Raw genomic sequence first — 14840 nt, 5'->3', positions numbered from 1 at the left:
TGTGTGTGAAGCCATGTATATATTGTGTGTGTGTGTGGGGCCATGTATATATTGTGTGTGTGTGGCCATGAATATATTGTGTGTGTGTGGGGGGGCCATGTATATATTGTGTGTGTGTGTGTGTGTGTGGCCATGTAGTATATATTGTGTGTGGGGGGGGCATGTATATATATTGTGTGTGTGTGTGTGTGTGTGTGTGTGTGTGTGTGTGTGTGTGTGTGTGTGTGTGTGTGCACGTGCAGTATTTTAATATAATATGTGAGGGAAGGGAGGATCTTAATATAGTGTGGGAGGTAGGCTATTTAATGGTGGAGAGTAGGTGGGGGCTAATTATTTAAGGTGAGGTGAAGGAACCTTTAATTTCATGCTGGGGTGGTTTAGGGCTATCAATTGAATATATTGCTGATTTTGGAGAGGAGGGCTATTTATTAAATGTGAATATGAATTATTTATTGCTGAGGATGGTTGTGGAAAATGGCTATATTTATTAAACTTTAATGCTATTTAATTTATTGCTGGGACTGTCTGCAGGGAGGGAAATATGTTTTGAGTAAATGGGTATATTGTTAATTTAATGTTGGGGCTGGTTGGAGGGAAATAGGTCTACTTATTAAATGTGAATATTATTATTGTGGGGACTGGAGGGAGGCATAAAACGTGAGTGCTATTGTTTTAACACCGGGAGTTGGTTGGAGTTTTCTAAATCTCATGTACCCGATTTTTTTCAAAATAGGGCCTCCAATATTCCAGGATCAAGACAAGAAAGAACTGAGCTAAAGAAACCAGGTGCTACAAGTGGTGAAAGTGACCAAGACAGGTAGGAGAGAGCAGGACAGTCCTGAATCTGGTGGGGCAGTCCTGAATTTGGGTGACTGTCTCACTTAGTCAGGATTTGGTTTGACTGCAAGGACAGTTGGGAGGTATGTCCTGCTTCACAACGTACTGCTTGTGAAGGTAGAGCTGTGTGCTTATAACAGTAGTGCACACAGTATTGCCTGTGTATTTGTCTAAAATGATAACCATGTTAAATAATAGGGGCCCTGCTGTCTTAAATACCCTGGGCCCCCTGAGCCTTAATCCAGCTCTGGTTAGGGGAAGAGAACTGATAGCTGCTCTCAGTTCCCGGACAGGACACAGCCTGCAGAGCAAGCCGAGGAGCTCTAAGTATCACAAGATTTGATAATCTCGTGAGACAAAGAGCTTCCCTGCTCACTCTACAGGAAGTTCCCACCCTTATGGATGTCAGCAGCACCAGAAGGATCCCCAGTGGGCTGGGTATGACGTGATATGGCTGGGAGGGCGTGATAAATGTAATGTTTTATTATAATGTATGTATAAATGCCCCATGTTGGCCACACCCACAACACAATGTGGTCACGCTCTTTTCAGCACACAGTTTATACACAGGTATAATAGCAAGAGCTATACGGAGCTGCAGAGATAACGGGCCTGATTCATTAAGGAAAGTAAAGCCAAAAAATTTTATAATTTTGCACCTTGGCAAAACCATGTTGCATTGAAGGAGAGGTAAATTTAAAATGTGATGGCAGATTTATAGTTGGGTTAGGGAGTGTTCTAGACCAACTTTAAATTTCAGTGTACAAATAAGCTATCAAGTATTTATGTGCTACATGAAAAAAACAGACAGTATTTAACTTATGTGCAAATTAAAAAGCTAATTTGCATTGTAACATGGGTTTGTCCCAGAGAAAACTCATTTTTTGCCTTACTATTCTCCATGAATCAGGCCCAATGAGTGCATTTACAGGCATTCTGAGTCAATGCATTGAAAGGTTAAGACTCTGAAGCCAATAGAGCCCGGGTACCTGTGCCTGTAATATATGTAATATTACTGTCTACAGAAAAAGGGCACTTGACTACTGTAGTGATAATCTGATGTCAGAGGATCAGCACAGCAGCTAAAGAGGGCAATGCAGAGGACAAAAGTGAGAGTGATAATCCCCAAGTTTTTGGGTTACAGCTCTTGTGCAATATCTAAGGGATACTGTTTATTAACAACTGTGAACTATATTGGTGCAATTTTTATGGGTAACTCTCAACCTGATTTTCAAACTTACAACAGCCCTTTTCTTATTTTAACTCACGGAGCCCAGTGAGCTAGTATGGTGGAATGCTGAGCAGAAGGTAGATGCTCTGCCAACTAGCACTCCCACCTTTACACTAGAACATGCCTCATTGTTAATAATTTGTAATGCAAGTTGGTTAAAATCTCTTTTTACATGTTGGACATATAAAAAAAGCCATAGTACTCCATCAGATGTAGGGATGCACAACCTTCTCGTTTATAAAATTATGAAAAGTATTTTAGATCATTCCAGTATTAGTTATTGACTAACAGGTACCTGACAGCAAATCACAACTACAAAATGTGAAGCTGTCTGCTAAAAGCTGTTCAATCAATCAGCACATAAGTTTCCATGGCAACTGCATTTTTAGACCATTCAATAAAAATAAGCTCAAATCTATAATTCTAGTGAAATTTTATACTTTTTTCAGGAATGAAGAATCACGAAAAGCAGCATAGATTTATTATATACAAATGTAAAGATCCCTGTGTGCATGTGCATGACAATATTTGATCACATACTAATATAAAAAATAAGACTGAGCTGAAATAAATATAAAAAGCATACCCACACAAATTATGAAAGGACAACTGTTCCTATTTTATGACAACATTGGTTCGGTATAAACCTTCAGAACTACAGTACTGCATAATATTCACACATCAAACATGCATGGGATTCAAGTTTGAAGCTTTGATTTCTATTGTATGAGAATTGGACTACATGGAAACTGAACTAAATGTCATATTACTCTGCCCTAGTAGCCATACTGGGTGACATTTATAAGGACAGGTGCACAGGTAAATAAAGCTATCATAGCCCATAACAACCAATCATTTTTTTTTTCTTTTAAACTGTACTAGCAAAAAGGACAGAATCCGGTTGCTACTGGTTACAGTGATTGTTTTGCACAGATGACTGTGCATCAGTTTTCATGAACGTACCTAATCCTAACTTATTGCAGTAATCTCTTTAAGAACAAATATATGAGAGAAGACAATCTACAATAATAATTACAAAAAGACAGATGACAGTCAAAAGTGTAATGTCTCTCACAGCGAGCAAATAACAGCAAAAAGAATCCCTCACTATTCCTTAAAATATGGATTGCAGAAATACCCTTAATGTTTAGCAACATACCAGCTTTTACCCAAAAGATAATGGTTATCTGTGTGTGTAGGCATATCTATTTACTATATTCATTGTTATAAGCTTTAAATAATTTGCACAAATATCAAAAAAACTAATTTCATCCAGTGTCACTATAATGTAGACAACTAATCATCTATTTATTTGTTACATAATGAGGACAAGCTGCAAAATAAAGAACTAGAATTTATAGCTGAGTAAGAATAAGAAAACCAAGAGCATTATAATGGTAAGTAATACCGCTTTCATACTGCCGCCCTGGCAATATCCTGGGTATATAAACCCGGGATATTGCCGGGGGACAGAGAGAAATTCCCGGGTAGACCCTGTTCATACTAAACACGGCCCTGCCTGGGTCTCCATGGCAACATCACAAGAGGAGCTCTGTCATGTGTTTTTTTTCTTTTTTAACTTTATAATTGTGTTTGGTGAGACTCAGGTCTAATACCCGGGTCATCAGACCCGGGAATTAGACCTGACACCATTTATACTGCTCCTCGACCCAGGTCGTCTGGGCTTGCCCAGGCAAAAACCTGGGTTTTGGCGCAGTATGAGTGGGGTATAAATATCAGGGATGAGCGGGCTTGGATTTCGCTAATCCGAGCCCACCCCAACAGTGCGAATCCGATGGGATCCGAGCACTGTTCGGGTATTTCCAGCGGCGAAATGAATCCAAAACAAGGCTATGACATCCAAGTCTATCGTCGGATCTCGCGAGACTCGGATGTCATAAATTCCCCGCTTGGGCCGCCATCTTCATTCTGGCTGAGATCAGGGAAGAGGGAGGTTGTAGTGTAGTGGTGCTCCTTTGTCCTGTGTCCTGCTTAATCCAGTGGTTAGTTAGTTTCTCCTGTGCTCTGTCCTGTTGATCAGTCCAGTGGTGCTTTTGTCCTGTGCTCTGTGCTGCTGAGTCCAGTGGTGCTTTTGTCCTGTGCTCTGTCCTGCTGAGTCCAGTGGTGCTTTGGCCAGTGCTCTGTCCTGCTGAGTCCAGTGGTGCTTTTGTCCTGTGCTTTGTTCTGCTAAGTCCATAGTTATTTTAAAATTATTAAAAAATCATAAAAATAAATAAAAAAAAAAAAAATTATAGAAAACTAATTACAAAAAATATAAAAAAATTATTTAAAAAGTATAAGAAAAATTCTAGTGCAATATATTCTTGCAGTCCAGAAATATTAGTACTGCAATATTTACCTACGTTCACTGTTCTTGCAGTCCAGAAATATTAGTACTGCTAAATTAAAATACGTTCACTGTTCTTGCAGTCCAGAAATATTAGTACTGCTAAATTAAAAATACGTTCACTGTTCTTGCAGTCCAGAAATATTGGTACTGCAATATTTACCTACGTTCACTGTTCCTGCAGTCCAGAAATATTAGTACCAGAGATTAAACTACGTTCACTGTTCCTGCAGTCCAGAAATATTAGTACCAGAGATTAAACTACGTTCACTGTTCCTGCAGTCCAGAAATATTAGTACCAGAGATTAAACTACGTTCACTGTTCCTGCAGTCCAGAAATATTAGTACCAGAGATTAAACTACGTTCACTGTTCCTGATTGGTTTGTTAAAGTGCGAATGTCCTATTTCAACAACATCAGGGTGGGTGGTTGGGCCCAAGGACAATTCCATCTTGCAACTCTAGCAAACTCTTGCAAACTGCCATCCTGTCTGCCACTGCAGTGCCACTCCTAGATGGGCCACGTGTTTGTGCCGCCCACTTGTGTCGCTTAGCTTTGACATCCAGCTACCTCGGTGCAACCTTTTGGACTAAAAACAATATTGTGAGGTGTGAGGTGTTCAGAATAGACTGGAAATTAGTGGAAATGAATGTTATTGAGGTTAATAATAGTGTAGGAGTGAAAAAAAACCAAAAATATGGATTTTAGCACTTTTTATGCTTTTTTAAAAAAAAATCAGAACCCAAAACCCAAAATCAGAACCAAAATCTTTCGTGGGGTGTTTTGGCAAAACAAATCAGAACCCAAAACCTCAAGCTAATCAGAACCCAAAACCCAAAACACCAAAAGTGGCCGGTGCACACCCCTAATAAATGTCAGAAGTATGTGAACATGTTTACAAATTATGTCTCCACTATGTCTTGCATATCAGGAAAGAAAGTAAGATTGTGTGGGAGACATTACTAAGCACTAATGCGGGTCAGACTCATGCAGATTTGATCAGTCATTTTGTTTTTTTTTACCAAATTACCCTAGCATTGCATGCTGTATGACCCCATTATAAACAAAAACAAAAATTTGACTGAGAGCTTTATCTGTCAGGGTGAGAAGGTAGACTGGAAAATGACTCTTATAAGGCTGGGTACACACTACAGATTTTCCTGACCAATGTGTTGTCTACATACAACGATTGTACCAAAGACTGAAAAAAAAAAAACCTGTCATAACCATCGGCTGAAAAGATCATGACTCTGTAAACACTATGGAGATACTGATTGTGAGTGCATACACACTGCAGGATTGGAAGGACGTCGTTCCATAGCTGAACAATCAAATCAAACGATGATCTGACCTTTGGAACGATCCTCGTTCATCGCTGGAGCGTACACACTAATGCAATATTGAGCTGAAAGGACCTTTATCGCTTGATTGCCCCAATACTCGTCTGAGAACACTATAGTGTGTACCTACAGTGTTAGTTTGTGTATGAGGTCATTTGCCTATCCGTGGTGGGAAAATATGTGTACACGATAGTCATTGCAATCTGATCAGACTGCTGATTGGATCTATTCAACTTGGCCTTCCATGTGTGTGGTGACATTTTCACAGATCTGATGGAATTGCAATGATTCAATTACATCTGACTGTAAAGTTCAAATTCAATATCTAGGAAGGAGATAAAATGTGAGTATTGCAGAGACAAGACATATAAAAGGAACAATGTAAGTGATCAATACAACACCCAGCCAGGGAAGGTGCTAGCACTAGGCAATCAAGAAAGCACCCTAGAACGCCAACATTTCAGGGGTACCTGAATACTGAATAAATTAAATTATTTTACTCATTTAAGGACAGATTCATATTCAGATGTAAATCCATATGCGCGCTGTATCTTGCATGAAATAGCTCTGCACATGTTCAGAAACTAACTTTATGCAAATGAACGCAGTTGCAAGCAATTCATGTCTGAATGACCGTAGATAATGCACAGTAAGGGCATGCCAATGCAGATGCGGTCCATTAAAGTCATGGATTTCTCTTAAGTATGTGTTCTTTAGCCTTATCATTTGCACCAGCTACAGGACAATTGTAAGTGCCAACTGATAGGGATGACTGTTACGGTAAATTCTTTATTTTAAAAACTACACATATGTGTGGAACTGACTAGCACAGGACATGTGTATGCAAAGATGATAAACTATGAAAATGCATTGTATGTACAGTACACATTAAGAACATCTTGATTAATGTATTTAATATCTTCAAAAATGAAAGAAAATAAAAAAATATTTAACAATTATTTTTTATTAATGATTATAGTATTGAGAGTTGGTTATTTATTTCATAAAATATGTGTGCATGTGTTTTGAAGTGACTCTATATAGCACATATTAATGTATCCTGCCCTCTGTCCTGTCTGTCATACAGCAATTTGAATATGGTCGGAACAATACTTAAGTTTGTGCTCATTTGTAATACAAGTTGCGTGCAGGTTGTGTCCGAAGATGAATCAGGCCCTAAATATTTTTTTTCACTATGGTGCCCCTCGCATCAAGCGCAGAACGCCCCTGGAACTTTTTCATTAAACATGCCCCCTTTCCTTACTGGCTAACAATATTGAAGTGGGAAGGGTGTTTATATGCTGATGCCAGCTTCTCAATTTCCGTGTCAGTGATAGGTTGACAGTGCGGCGCTGTGCTATGATGTCACCGTGCAGCACCATGCTCCCAGTCACTGACTGAGCAGCATCCGGCAGCATATAGTCATATAAACACTGGGACAACCTCCACCTCTGCCTGCCTTCCTGAGCATGGTCTGCGCAAGATAAGAAGTGACAGGGGAGAGGAGTTACAGGAGAATTAATTATTGAGTAGAGGCTGAGTGAGGGGAGGAATAAATTACAGGGTGGAGAGTGAATAAGAAAGGAATTACAGGGTGGGAGGTGAGGGAGATGAGTTATGGATTGGGGCGGTGAGGGAGAGGGGAATGAATAAGAGGGCCAGGGGCAATGAATTACAGGGAGGAGGCAGAATAAGGGGGTAATGAAGTACAGATAGGGGGCGAATTACAAGGTGGGGTTAGGGAGAGGGTGAATTACAGGGTAAGAGTAAGTGGGGGATGAATGGCAGGATGGGGTAAGGGAGGGAGGAACGAATTATAGGGTGGAGAGAGGGGGGAATTAATTGTGGGGTCAGGTATGAGGAATGGGGCAATGAATTGCAGGACCTTATATCTTAGTAGCATTTGTTCTCAGACATTTTAATTGGTTATCACCTTCCATTAATGCTGATTATTAATTAACATTAATTTACTTCTAATTCCCTTTTCTCTGCACTGTCCTCATATTTTGCTCTTTCACTTTTCTGTGGTTTGATTTTTCTGTTATATCTGTTTATTTCTTTCCTGTCAGGAACTGTGATGTTTCAAGAGGCTGATTCTCTCAGAATTCCACCTCACAGCACAATCAGTAAGACTCCTGATTGGTGCCTTTCAGTATTCACATGTGTGTATTACTATATATACATGTTAACACTAAACAATTGAATTATGTACATAGGGATTTTACATGTCAGTGAAGGTGGAGGACTGAAGCTTACGCAAAGTCCGTCTAAGAAGTATAGGAGTGGGAGTGTGCCGCATCTTGGTAGGATATTACGAGTGGCAAGCAACCCCAGTTGCGTCCCACTCTTAATACCCTATGGAGCTGCGAGCAGTTTCTGCAGCTAGCTAACCGCTTGCGCCACCTAATTACTGACGTACATCTTTAGCCCTGTTTTGTCGTGTGTTGTGTCTGCGCCTCACTGCGACTAGGATTTATTTACATGGTCACGCCTTCACAATTCCGCGTACCTCCCATTCTCTCGTAGTGAGTCGTAAGCTGTCGCAAGTGTTAATTGCGTCCAAGATGCAGGTGGATTTGGTGCTTTCTGCACATGCGTGGTAGTGTTTTTTTGTTGGCTGCGCCTAAAACAGACTTTTTTTGCGTCCAACTCTAAATGAGGTCCACAAAGTACAAGAGGAAATTAAGTGTTTTTCCTTATTTATTAGTATATTTAACAGGGAAATACATATTTTACCAGAATCTCTCTCCAAAATGTATGAAAACTGACCCAGGTAACCCTGCTGGTACCAAGCATATGATTTGCAAAACATTCATCTACAAGCATTTCTGGCTGGAGGTTTGTGCAGAGAGTGTCATGTTGTAGATGACAGCTACTCTATGTTCTGTAAAAAATAGCCATTCAGATAATAGCTACATTTTCTGCTTGTTAGTTCTGTGCTTAGGAATGGTGCATGAAAGGCACTCCTCCTCCCATTCTGCTTACATGTAATGGTAGTCACTCATAAGAGTTTTCTGCGCCCATGTATATTAGCCACAGGAATCTTTTATTAAGCTCTATTAATGCCGAAGACAGTGCTTGAGTAGAAAAAAAAGCCAGAATGCATGGCACAACGCACCAATGTGCCACTGCCCTAAGCTCTCCATCTCAAATAGTTTCACCAGCAGAGATCTGCCCATTGATGCAGCCGAGTGTTCTGATTTACCAAACATATTGTTATCCAAATCTCTGTCTGGCATAGAGTCTACTTATGTGCAGTATGTAGTCATAGATCATCATAATAAGATAAAGTATTTTCAGTTTGGATTAAAATGAATGCTTGATTAACCCCTATTTCTTTAAGCATAAAGAAAATGTTATTCCAAGATTATAATTGCAGTTTATTCACTTTATCAATCCTAATAATAAATTATAAGTTCTGTGAGTTTTCTTAGCTACTAATTTAGCAGTACCTGCCTCCTGATTAAATCATCCTCATTGATTTGCACTAAACTTAAGGGAACTGTCTGATCTAAGCTCTGCCTGAATAACATTTCTCTTATTTTAAATGTGTCATTTGTATAAATACAACATGTAAATGTGTATGCAGCATATTAATTAATATTCAAAACAATATGCAATATCTATATTTGCTTAATATGTTGAGATATCAAATAGAAGTAAACTTACTGTAGAAAAAACACAAAGAAATTGACTAAAATAATTGGGAATAGAAACATGAAAGGAGAAATAGGAAGGGAAGGAAAGATAAGTCACAAATGATTGAAGATAATAGGAGTTACTGGAGAGGTATAGTTACACTGGACCTATAAGAGAACAGGTGGAGGTGTGGTGGTTTATAGCAAAATTGATGGTTGCAATTGTATTGTACATAGGGCATGGTTACTTCTCCGGGTACCCCTTTATAAACATATGCAGTTTCCATGGATACCAGATCAGTCTCCACAGCAACAGAGAGAAGCAGAAACATAAAGGATGAACACATGGGGGAGGGTGGGGGTTACGAAAAATGTGGCACACACAATTACACACACACACACACACACACACACACACACACACACACACATTGTGACACAGGCATACTGACACATTTAGACACATATTGGGAGAAAAATTGAGACATGTTTGCATGTATTTATCAAAGCAGAGAAGGAAAAAAGCAAGATTGACTTACAGTGGCAACACTGTGTACCACAATACACAATGAAATGTACAGCAGATCATATATGGCACACTTCAGGGATGGCTTATGAATCACAGAAAAATCAGCGTGACTGTGATCAGCTACACAAAAGAAACACAGAATAAACTGTGATTACACATGTACAGAGTTCAATGGAAAATGGAATATAATGACATCATTATAAGGATGGACTTGATATACATACAAAGATTGTGTACAGAGTATATACATACTTGTTACTGAGAAAACTGCCTATGGAAAAAACATATCCACAATCATTCACACATATTGTTGATTGAGCAGTTTGACTTGTTGGCAACATACCATAGAATATTTGAAATAATTAAAATACCAAAGCAAGAATTGATGCTTCATATATACGCATCCGTTTGTTCCCATATATGGTTCCACACTTGTACATAATTATCCCATACACATGAATGTATAATTGTCTATTTGTAACAATTTGTGAAACAATAGTTACAATAATGTTACTTATTTGCGCTCTCCTCTGTTTACAGCCATGTTGTTGCACACAATCTAGTAATCACAACGTACTATTACAATATTGTTGCACATTCACTGTCAAACTTTGCGAAATAATTATTACACAAACAATGGATAAAGCTATTATTATTAATGTTGTGCTAACATGAGTTACTTCTAAGCATATCATTTTATACATAGTTACATACATATTGTTTCACAAATAAACCACTCTATAAATGTTATTAAATGCACAATTGGGAAGGTTACACAATGAGTCACACATAGTGTTAATGACTTGATAGAGCACAATAACAGCTGTGACTTGGGTAGTGGAGTGTACAGATGTACACCTGAGACCTGAATACCTTACATACATATATACAAACACAAAGATAACTAGATGCTGCTAAGCAGAACACTAACTATATTGGCAGCTAGATTGCTTTCTCAGTTGTACTCAGATCTAGAATACTGCACCTACCCTATATTCCTATACTAAGGATCCATTCACTCTTTTTTGCCATAGGCCTTTTTATCTGTTTCCATTTCGCCCATGGTCAAGGTACTTTCTCCTAATCCCCTTTAATCTCTCCTAGCCCCGCCAGCATACCTTTCACCACTGATTGCTCAGTGTATTTCTTCACTGTTGGCTAAAATAATGAATTCCCCCTATGCCCTTATTTGTGCTGGTTGGTGTGGTCTCACTATACTACCACTGGAATACTAATGCCCCTTTCATTGTACACCCGCTAACACCCTTGCAGTTGTGAAACTCACGTGCCAGATGATGAAAAAGATGAGAGAAGCACAGAGGACGAGTGTCAGCATGTAACAGAACGCAGCAAAGGTGAACGCCATCTCTGGTTGAGAGACTGCTGAAAGCAAGACCGCTCTGAGAGACTACTCTTCAAGTAGGTGGAAAGAGACTGCCAAGAGAGGCCACTTTTCCAGTGTGTCAGCAGAGAGTGCTCAAAGAGGTTTTCTTGAAATAGTCCAAATGCTGTGGATACAAGTCCATCTGATCAGCAAGTGCTAATTGAGTAACCTTTTACAGTGAGAGCTTCAAGAGTGTGCTGATAAAGAATGCACAGAGAGCAGTCAATGAGTACAGCACTTAGAGACTGCTATGAAATCACATTGAGACAGTCTCAATAAATTGTTGGTACTGGAAACAGGTAACTAAATGAGGTAGCTGAGGGCACTGCAGGTTAGAAAGTACTAATAGAAATACAAATGATATTGCAGCTAGAGAGGGAGACTGTAGGTAATGAGATAATACCTTCTAGATTAATAAAAACAGTTATTTGGTCTATGAGATTGCACCTTAAAGAGAGACAATTGTTAATAAAGAAAGATCTCAATCCTACGAGAAAGAGCTTCTCGTCTCCTCCATGCAGCTCTCATTGTGTGGGTGTTTGTGGTACTTGATATGCAAGTGTAATCAATGCATCTTCATGTGTGTGTGTGTATGTCTTTGTGTGTACATATCATTGGTTTCTTTGCAGTGTCCTTGTTCCTCTTCGTCAGTCTATTTTGCACCTGTATTCTCTGTCTGTAACAGTCAACGTCTCGCTCAGCTCTTTGTTGCTTTTTTCTCTTTCTTCTTTTCAAGCCTCTCTTCTCCTAAATGAGCTGTTTTCTTCCACTCTTTGTGCGCACCCCTATCTGTGCTGTTTAGTAAGGGGAGCTCTTCCTAAAGTAGCAGCTAACACCAGCAAATCTTGATCACACGCTTATCCTTGGTCGTACTCTCAATCTCCCTGTCTGCTAATTCTCTCTTATACCTTGCACTCCTCTTGCTTGCTTCGATTCTTCCTCCCTCTCAAGTTCATTCTCTCCCACCCTCTCTCTGTCATACCTCCTTCCTTGTTCTCTAATTCCCTATCTCCCTTCCCTCAAATTTTCTGTTCTAAACATCTATCTATCTATCTATCTATCTATCTATCTATCTATCTATCTATCTATCTACCTAGTTACAATGCATTTTGAATTTCTTCAACAATCTTCCTTTTGCATTACTTGTCTCTTTTTTACAGAATTCTTCCCTTTTTGATTTTTTGTACAAAAACTATATCATACAGTACCTTTAATGTTGGATATCATCAAAGTGTCAATGGACCTTATTTATAAAGGTCAGTGGATGCATCATTATCATCATCATTTATTTATATAGCGCCAAAATATTCCGTAGCGCTTTACAATTGGGGACAAACAGAGTAAACTAATAAACAAACTGGGTAAAACAGACAAAGAGGTGATAAGACCCTGCTCGCAAGCTTACAATCTATGGGATGCATACAGTAGTTTTGCACTAATACGCCTAGATGATCTGCCCAGTGTATATAAAGGTGCAGGCCTACTGTCATGTCCACCCTCCAATCACTTTAGAGCCACCTCTTTTATTAAATTACACTTTTCTATTTTTCTCCTAAAATACTGCTGTTTAAATTTAAGTATGGGTTAGTCAAAGGGGTATTTTTACTAAACTGCGGGTTTCAAAAAGTGTCTGCACTTTTTCAAACCCACAGTTTAGTAAATATACTCCAAAGCGTGCCTAGAAATGTGCTTCTCAGCCACAGTACAACTGAAGTGCAAAAAAATGCTTCCCATTAAAAATATAGGAAGACACCAAACCTCATCCAGCAATGTCAAGTCCTTTTGCATAATGGAAATGGCTCTGCACCCCTCTACAAAATAAGGTACACCCCTAAATATGAGTGTTCCCTACCTTATTTCAATAATGTCACTCCACAAAATTAAATGTGCTGCTGAAAATTAGGAGCACCAGTGCCTACACTGTATTTAAAAAAAGGAACACCCTCACTCCACCTAACTCTTCTCAATAATTAGTACAAATTTCTGCTCATCTGCAAATGACACCATCTTGCTTCACACTTTTGTGCTTCTGTGCTAATTGAGGTACCTGTGCGACCAGAGAGGAATTTTTGCTGCCACTCGCTGTTTTGCCTTTGTAAATGAGTCCCTTCATTTAATTTGTCTCAATGTCGTGTATCACAGCATCCAGGTAAGTAAAAAACCAATAGAATGATAGTGACATCTAGTGGTTATAATTGGACATTGCAATTGACAGTTAACGGTTGACATATAAAAACAGTACTTGTAATTTATCATCCCACATGATATCACACACAGATGACACTGATATCCAGGGTAGGGCTGGCAAATGTTAGCCCGGAAGGCAAGACTCAACTTAGCAGCCTATTAGGAACATTGTAAAGGAAAAAAATGCAGGTGTCCCAGTGACTCAGCCCAAGGTGGGCCACTATGGGACCGGTCCTTAGGGGGAAAATGTCCCCCTGCCCCCCAACCCAGCCTGCCCCTGCTGATATCTGCTCCTGCCACCTCATATACAGGTATAAGCTTATGGATATTACAATTATAGTAGATAGCAGGAAATCTGTCTATCCTGACAACACAATCACAAAATGGTAGTTCCGCCACTGGGAGGGCAGACAAAAGACACATAAGATTGACTCTCTGTCAAATATTGCCCAAAAGTCCCAGCTTTTGGCTTAAGGTCTAATCTTTCTAACATATAGCCATGCTATAAATGGCAGCAGCCTCGAAATAGTACCCACTTACAAATTATGACAAGTGTCTCCAGTCCTGAACATGCTTCATAACCAGAACGTTTGGGGGAGGAAAATGTGGAGCCAAATATATACCTTGCTATGTGAACTTCACATCAACAGCAGAAAACAGCAACAAAGCAACAAACACTGAGGCATAAGATCAAACAGGATATATACGGTCATGTTAAATGGAAGTGAGTGGGTCTCAGTTGTGCACACTTAATTAGATGGTCAACATAAAATACACTGCATACAACTAGAACCCTGGGTAAATAGTAGGATACTGCAATACACTCAGTACTGATGAGAACTCTTCCCAGATATATCGGACTGCCATGCACAAAATAAGCAATAGTTCTAAACATTATCCAAAGTGTATGGAATATAAGACACTGCGCTGTTTGCTGACAAGCTAAAACTCAGCCTGCACCTGCATTTCTCCCAACACAATATAGACCTACACACGCAAAGCTGTAATAGAATACAAGAAACCCTATGCCCACATCCCTCTCTGAGAAGAACCACAGGTTCGAGCGATAATTTAAAAATAAGGACACCAGCTCAGCTTGAAATAAGAAGCCTGTTGGGCTGAGAATACTTTATTTTACGGCCCACTTCCCGATAAACTGCCAAGACTACTGTCACACACATGTTTATCTTGAACAAAATTACATATCAATTTACAATTTTTTTATAGAGCCAGACTGACTTTCTAAACTGTATACTCTTCTTATGTTCTGAGAACTTCAGTCGCCAACAATTATATAATATAATCAAATGCAAGCTCAAGGAAAATCAGGGTCGACTTATTATGTAC

General features: G+C 39.3%; 1 protein-coding gene across 2 annotated transcripts in view; it reads right to left on the bottom strand.

The window, feature by feature from the left end:
- The window catches only part of CNIH2 (cornichon family AMPA receptor auxiliary protein 2), a 111482-nt gene extending 99229 nt beyond the window's left edge, over positions 1 to 12253 (bottom strand). The window contains exon 1 of one of the 2 annotated variants that reach the window (XM_075188753.1): positions 11208 to 12253. In XM_075188753.1, coding sequence (XP_075044854.1) covers positions 11208 to 11288 — 81 coding nt within the window. In that variant the 5' untranslated portion in view covers positions 11289 to 12253. The remainder of the gene's footprint in view (positions 1 to 11207) is intronic. The other variant, XM_075188752.1, reaches the window with a different exon arrangement.
- Positions 12254 to 14840: the final 2587 nt, after the last annotated feature.

This window comes from Mixophyes fleayi, chromosome 10 (genome assembly GCF_038048845.1).
Source record: "Mixophyes fleayi isolate aMixFle1 chromosome 10, aMixFle1.hap1, whole genome shotgun sequence".
NCBI lineage: Eukaryota > Metazoa > Chordata > Amphibia > Anura > Limnodynastidae > Mixophyes > Mixophyes fleayi.
Note: the sequence above shows the minus strand (reverse complement) of the source record. Positions and strands in the feature narration are given on the sequence as shown.